We start from the raw sequence: 7,211 nt of genomic DNA, 5'->3' as shown, positions 1-7,211 counted from the left end.
GCATGTAGTAGCACTTTTCAGCCAGCAGGGGGCATTGGTACAGCTCCAAAACAGGCCCTGCTGGCGATCTCGGCTGGAGTCGGAGGGAGATGGCAGAAATGGCGGAGATGGAGGAAATTGGAGCTAGCACTCCCCTGCCTCTTTCGCTGGTCTCGGGGCTAAGCTAGAGAACTGAGATCGGACTAGCTGCTCCCTTTTTTGGGAATGGAACCGTGCAGGCGTTCCCTGATTATATGGAACTTTGCAGGCTGGCTTAGGTACCCGCCAGCTAGGGAGGAGAGGGCGGGAGCTGCCCAGGACTTTGGAATTTGCCCCACGTGAGCGCCAGATACTGGTGAAATTATTATGGCCACTCCATGTAGTTAAAAGGATATTTATTTAATGGCGTAACTCACAAATTAAGGGATAGGTAGGTCTCAGGGTCTGGGGAAGGTGTATTGCAGTCCAGTGGTGTTCTCTGGAGCTCTTCTCGGTCCACCTCCACCATTCAGGGTCCCAGCACCAAGTGCACTCGCCCATCCAGCTCTCAAGTCTCCAGGTGCCTCCCCTGGCCCCTCCTTGTAGGCGTGACAGTTGCCAGAGTCTCAATGGGGGTTGGAACTTCCAGATCCAAGCTGGAAAGGCTACCCACTACAATGGGTTCAAGCCGATAGAAACTCTTTATTAGCCGGCCAGTGACTGCCCTGGGTGTTCGGGATCCCAGTGTAGCCCCGAGCCTTTCTCAGGGTGAGCTTTTAAGCACAAAACCAAGTCCTGGGTTGACATACTTCAGTTAGCAAGAACAGAAGGGGATGACAGAAGCCGAAAAGCAAGGTTAGTCATTTAGAGAACTTCCCAGAACTACAGGCTTTGATGGATTAGGTTTATTTTTTTCATTTTTAGCAGGTGGTGCTGTCTACATGCTGAGGTTCATGGCCTGAATGGCACTTGATCATGGAGTCAGCTGTGCTAAGGTCTGGGGCCTGTTATATCCTTCAGTTAACTTTCCACACTGTGCAGGGCTAGCACCTCCTGAGACCCCTGCCACGCGGGATTAGGACAGAAGCAGAGAGGGAGAGGGGGATCCCAGGGGCTGTCCAGCGCCCCTCCCCACCCTGTTCTCCTAGGAGGGACTGCCACTGCCCATCAGGCTGGATCCTGGGGTCTCCTGAGCACTCACAGCGGCTCTGATGAAGATGGCTGCTGCCCTGGGGGACAGAGCTGGATAGCAGTTAGGTCAGAGCCGGCACAGGCCGGTCAAGGCTGGATCAGGAGGATCTCAGAGGATCCTGGCTAAGCATTGAAGTCTGTCAATGAGGAGATTCAGCGGGGTGCCACTAAGCCTGGACACAGGGATCTGGGGACTGTCCTGACCCCATCTGTGGCTGCGGGGCTGCCAGGTCCCGCCCAGGCTGCCGTGGCGCCAGCCACCAAACCAGATCTCACTCGGAAGCAAAAGCCATTTGTTCTCGCTGGTCACCTTCCCAGCTGCCCTGAAACCACCCGGGATCGCTTTTCAGAGCACCCGCTGGTAACCAGAGGCCTCCAGTGACCTGTGCGTGGCCTTGAGTCAGAAGGAGCCAGTGTGCCCTGAATCACACACCGAGGCATTTGCCAAGCATCCAACCCTGCGGCTGGGGAAAGTCTCTGGGCCGTGCTGGGGTCCCACAGGGCCTGCCTGGGACTCACAGCTCTGTGTGGCTACAGCCAGGGGTCTCCTGCACCCCTCCAAGCCAGAAACTCCACTGTGCTTTTACGGGTGACCCTGAGCGATGGTTTAACCTCTCCATGTCTCGTTCCCCATCTCAGCAATAAGATGTCCCGTTCCCCACCCCATGTGGCCAGAGGAGCGACATCGTTTTTATTTTTTGGTGTTTTTTGTTTGTTTGTTTGGTTGGTTGGTTTCTTTTTGTTGTTGTTCTTTGTTTGTTTGTTTTTCTGTTTGTTTGAGTCTCATGTAGCCCAGGCTAGTCTCAAACTTATTATGTATTCAAGTGGGACCTTGTCCTGGTCCCTTCTCCTGCCTCATCCTCTTGTGGGCCGGGAGGATAGCCCCACTGCCTAGTCTGGTTTTGAACACATAGTAATCCTCCTGCTCCAGCCCCCACAGGGCTGGGATAACAAATCTGCACTACCTTGCTTGGCCATCATGGACTACTTTGTTCCTCTATTCAGTCAGGGTCTCACTGTGTTGCCAAAGTTGGGCTCGAACTGGCCCCGGTTCTCCTGCCTCGCCCGGCCACCCAGCTGGACTCTCCCTCAGAAAGTCACCGAGGGTGACTCAGCCATTCGTGGTGGCGCACAGGCACTCAGAGGCAGAGGATCAGAGTCTCAGTTATCTTCACTACATAACCAGCTCCAGTCCAGCCTGGGCTACGTAAGGCCTTGTCCAAAAACAAAACAACAAAAAATAGAGAGAGAACTGAAAGACTGAAGCAAACAGAAATTAAAATCGTTAAAAGCCAAGTTCCAGCCATGGCTGTTGGAGGAGGGAGCCACGTCCTGCCACACCTGGATCAGGTGTCTCCCACCCGCCTGCTTGGCTCCCGCCTGGCCTGGACAGTCCCAAGATGACTGAGCCAAGCCGTCTCGGGTCCCAGCTCTGCTCCCAGGGTGGTGTCCACAGGGAGGGCGGGTCTCAGCTTCGTCCTTCAGCAGCTCTCTCAGAGACTCCCGACAGAGCCTCGGAGAATTCCGGGGCTCAAGAAGAGAAGAAGGGACCAGAGGAGTGAGAAGCCGGCGAGGGGCTAGGGTGCAGTCCAGGGCCGCTGTTGGCTACACAGAGCATTCCAGGACAGCCTGGGCTACATGAGATCCTGTCTTAAAAAACAAAAGCAACCAAGCAGAGCAAGCCACCCTCGAGTTCATTCCTGGGGCTGGGCTGTCTGGAAAGGGGTGGAGACCTCTGTGGACGTGGGCTTCATTCGGTCGTCACCTGCTTCCACACCCGGGCTAGCATTGTCAACCCGAGCAGATCCAGATCCACCCTGGAGCCCAGCCTCCGGGCAGGCGAGGGTGCCGTCTCCAGGCTGTTAGCTGAGGCAGGAGGGCCCTCCTAAGGGGCAGCAGCCCACGGACTAACGACCCCGAGGCAGCGGTCATCTCTCTGCTTCTTGACTGGGGCTTGTTGGGTGTTTTATCACGGCAGGCGCAGCGTGACTGAGACACAGAATGGAACCGGGAGTGGGGTTTAGACCCGGAGCTCTGGCGGGAACAAGGCCTCTTCTCCCTTAGGTGGCCTTTGTCAGATACTTTGTTACAGCGAGAAGACAAGGAAGACACATGGCTACTATGTACTGAGGGCCTCCTGTGTGCAGCTTCCTGTGTGCCCCCCCCACACCTCTCTCCACGTCACAGATAAAGAAACTGAGGCACAGCGACGAAACCCACTCAGCCTAGGGCCACAGGGAGACTCCAGCCATCCCGGAACGCTCGCTCGTGGCCTTGGGCTGCTCTGAGCCCCACACACGCGAATTTCAATGTCCACAGCTCCCAGGGAGTGTCGGGGAGTGGAGGTCTGGGACTGGAGCCTTCTTCCAGGAACATGGGAGCGGGGCCACAGGACCTGGGTGCAAGTCCAGGCTCTGATGCTCAGAAATGGGAACCCTGGTGAGTCCCAGGCCCTACTGAGGCCTCCATTTCCTCATCTGTAGAATGGATAGAGAACCACTGAGAGTCAGAACCGAAGCCCAGTCCCTCCCCTCCCCTCTATAAAAGAACCTCATTTGTTTACATTCCACAGACCTCCCTGTATAAAGGTCTGGTTGTTTGTCGGATGTCTGCCCAGTGAGGTGCAGACAAAAGGTCCCCAGGTCTCAAAGGCCTTTAGAAGACCTACCCATCCCTGGCCTTTGTTATCCCTCTTAGCAAGTAAGAGGTAAAGGCTGGAGCACTGGCAGCTGTTTGGGGTCATGAGGCAACTTTGACGTTCGTCAAGGATTCCACAGACTCAGAGGGAAGAAGGTCAATGGCTACAGTAGCTGAGCTGGACCTGTCTCTGTGATGTCACCGTTTTATCATCTTGCCCCTGACTCCCAGCTCACACCAGCGTGGCATCCTTCCCCATGTCTAGTGGCCTGTGGCCCAGCATGCTACGCATCTCGTGAGTGACCCCATCCCAGCGGCCCGTGCCAGCCAATCGTGTCTGGTGCCGGGGAGAAGCAGACAGACTGTGATCACTGGCTTTCCCCAGGACTGTGGATGTGATGCCAGTGGCCATGGGCCCAGGGGGATCCCCAGGTTCCCGGGATGGGGCATAGAGGGTCTGGCAATGGGTACCCTGCTGGGGCTGAGCCCTGCAGCCAACTTTGGAGTCTTCTGAAGGTCGGGCTGGCTCATCTTCCAAGGAGGGTGGGGACAGCTCATGGAGACCCCGGCGAGTGGCCCGAACAGCCCGGAGCAGGGTGTGAGTCATTACCGCCACCAGGACCAGGGCACCTGAGCCCAGGATGGACGCGGCTGCTGCACCCGCCTCGATCTCGAAGAGCAGCAGGGTGTAAATGGCCAGTGCTGAGGAAGGAATGGCTCACTTACTCACTCAACAAACATTTGCTCTCCAAGCCCTTTGGGGAGATCCCTCAAACACAGTAACAGCAACAAACCCTGGACCAGAGCGGGTAGGTGGTCTATCGAAGGCTCATCGCCATCACCGCCATCTCCAGATAAGGAAACAGGCAGGCGTGGCGGCGCACGCCTTTAATCCCAGCACTCAGGGGCAGAGGCAGGCGGATCTCTGTGAGTTCGAGGCCAGCCTGGTCTACAGAGTGAGTTCCAGGACAGCCAGGGCGATATGGTAAGACCCCATCCCCCAAACAAAGAAACTCAGTCAAGTAGCAAACATGACTAGACACACGGCTCTGTGGTAGAGAGGACCTGGGTTTGGTTCCTGAGCACCCGGGACTCCAGTTCTGTGCTCAGGTCTCCAGCAAGGTGCACAGACAGACAAGCAGACAGAACGCCCATCAACACTGGGGTGGAGGACACCCCGAAGGTCACAGCCCACAAGAATGCAGATGGGATTTAATATTTACTCTTGCATTTTTACTGTATCTGTTCACTATGTGTGTGCAACACGCCACAGTGTGTGTGCAACACGCCACAGTGTGTGTGCAACACGCCACAGTGTGTGTGCACGTGAAGGTCAGGGGGCAGATTCTCTGAGAGTGTGGGTCCTGGGAACTGTGCTAGCAGTGAGCAGCCCTAAAAGCGGTCATCCTTGGCTACACAGAGAATTTGAAACTAGCCTGGGCTATGTGAGACTGTCTAAAAAACAAGTAAAAAGAATCTTCAGTAAGGGTTGGGGCTGGGAGGTGGCCCAGAGGTTAAGAGCACTGGCTGCTCTCGCAGAGGACCTGGGATTGGTTCCCAGAACCCTCTAGTTCAGAACCCCCTAAAGCTGCAGCTCCAGGGCTCTATGGCCTCTGACCTCTGTGGGCACTGCACACAGAGGCTCCACATACACCTGTCCTCCCAAGGCTTGGGAGGTGAGAGCAAGATCAGAAGTTCAAGGCCAGCCTTGCTACAGAGCAACTTCCAGGACAATGTGGCCTACGTGATAAATAGTAATAACCAATAAATAATGAGCAGTAATGGAGAATCCTCTGTCCGTTCTAAGCATCAGGGACACGCCTCACTCTTGATTGATGGGGAAACTGAGGCACAGAACATATCCAAGAGAAAGTGTTGGAGCAGCTTCCTGATCTCAGGCTGACTGGCCCCAGAGACCTGTGTGCACCCCGCCCCCGGTCCTCTGCCCCCACACACCTGCTAAGTAGACGGAGACCCCACAGCAGAACAGGCCAAGCGCCGAGTGCCTGAGGAGGCGGCAGTCGTACAGAAACCAGTCCGACCTGAAGGAGGGCGACAGGAAGAGGGCCAAAGTCTAGAGACCCCCCCCTCCCCCGCCCACCTACCTAACCATCCGCTCACCCACTCATCACCACCGCGTGCACCCGGCCGCCGGTGCATCCCCGCACCCACCCATCTGCTTCAATCTACGCAGTTCCACCAGCGTCAGGTGCTGTGGGAGACTCAATGCGGGACGCGGGTGGGACAAGGAGCGCGCGCCTCACCGCATCCCCAGTGCTCCGGCTGCAGCCATCTACACCTGCAGCCCGGACTCAGGGGCCTGAGGGACCCCGGCCGGGCTGCGGCTTGCAGCTGATTCACCCCGACAGTCCTGTCCTTCCTGGACCCTGCCGCGGGGCTGGGGTGCGGCTCCGATGATTGGCATGTGCCCCCGGGATGCACCCCAAGCACCAGCGAGGGAAGGAGGTCGGGGGCGGGCACCGGCGCGCTCTCGGAGCCTCAGTTTCCCCCTCTGCAGGTAGAGGCGCTGGCGTCCTACCTGGCCGGCCCCGGGCCGCGCGCCAGCTCGGCGCCCAGGTGACCGCAGAGCGCGGCGAGCAGCAGGCAGCTAAGCCCGAGGACCTGCGCCAGCGCGGCCAGCGCAGTCGCCAGCGGCAGCAACGCCCCAGCCGCAGCTTCGGGGAGCCCCGCGTCGGGGTCCAGCTCAGGGTGCAGCACGTCGGTGCGCACCCCCCGCAGCTCCGCGCGCCCCGCCTGGAGCTGGAACAGCAGCTGCGCAGCCAGCGCGACCAGCACGGCGGCCGGGATGCCCAGCAGGGTCATCGCGGCCAGCACCCGGCCTCCGTACGAGCGGCCCATGGTGCGGGCCTGGGTTGAAGAGAAGGCGCGGGGAGGGGAGGCGGCTGGGGTGGGGTGGGGCGCCACGGGCCTCTGGACAGGGCCCCGAGTGCTGCGCGACAACTTGGGAGAAAGTGTTTTCTGCTCTGCTCCGGCCGCGGGCGCCGCCCCCGGGTGTGCGGAGGAGGAGGGGGACGGAGGGGGACGGAGGGGGAGGGGGACGGGAGGGGCGGACGGGAGGGGGGACGGAGGGGCGCGGCGGGAGAGCCAGGGCCTGCGGCAGAGGGGCGTGGCGCGGCTAAGGCGGGGCCGCAGGGGCGTGGCTTAAGAGGATGGGGCTCAGGGACGCCCCAACAGCGGGACCTGAAGGGACGGGTCTTCCACGGGTGCGGTCCGGAGTGGGGCCCCCTGAAAAGGGACCGGAAAAGGGGGTCTCGCGAGGCGGAGCTAGGAGGGCTCCGGGTGCTGGGGCGACGAGGTGACCAGGTGGGCGGGGAGCACAGTGGGGCGGTGCCTGGAAATGCACGTGTTTGGGAGAGGGAGCGCAGGGGCGGGGCCAGGGGCGGGGCCATCCGGTCGCCCCACCC

At 59.1% G+C, this 7,211-nt stretch overlaps 1 protein-coding gene across 2 annotated transcripts; it reads right to left on the bottom strand.

The window, feature by feature from the left end:
* Positions 1-323: 323 nt before the first annotated feature.
* On the bottom strand, positions 324-6,783 carry Tmem221 (transmembrane protein 221). 2 transcript variants are annotated; one of them, XM_016007504.3, is made up of 4 exons: positions 6,326-6,783; positions 5,743-5,828; positions 4,258-4,488; positions 330-3,626 (listed from the first exon to the last, which is right to left on the bottom strand). In XM_016007504.3, exons 1-4 carry the CDS (start codon positions 6,643-6,645, stop codon positions 3,571-3,573), a joined length of 693 nt encoding a protein of 230 aa, XP_015862990.1. In that variant the 5' UTR covers positions 6,646-6,783; the 3' UTR covers positions 330-3,570. The 2 variants fall into 2 exon arrangements, with proteins under 2 accessions (XP_006989189.1, XP_015862990.1); XM_006989127.4 differs by having other exon boundaries at positions 324-4,488.
* Between the last annotated feature and the right edge of the window lie 428 nt (positions 6,784-7,211).

Source organism: Peromyscus maniculatus, chromosome 17, assembly GCF_049852395.1.
Source record: "Peromyscus maniculatus bairdii isolate BWxNUB_F1_BW_parent chromosome 17, HU_Pman_BW_mat_3.1, whole genome shotgun sequence".
NCBI lineage: Eukaryota > Metazoa > Chordata > Mammalia > Rodentia > Cricetidae > Peromyscus > Peromyscus maniculatus.
This window is presented reverse-complemented; position numbering and strand designations above follow the sequence as displayed.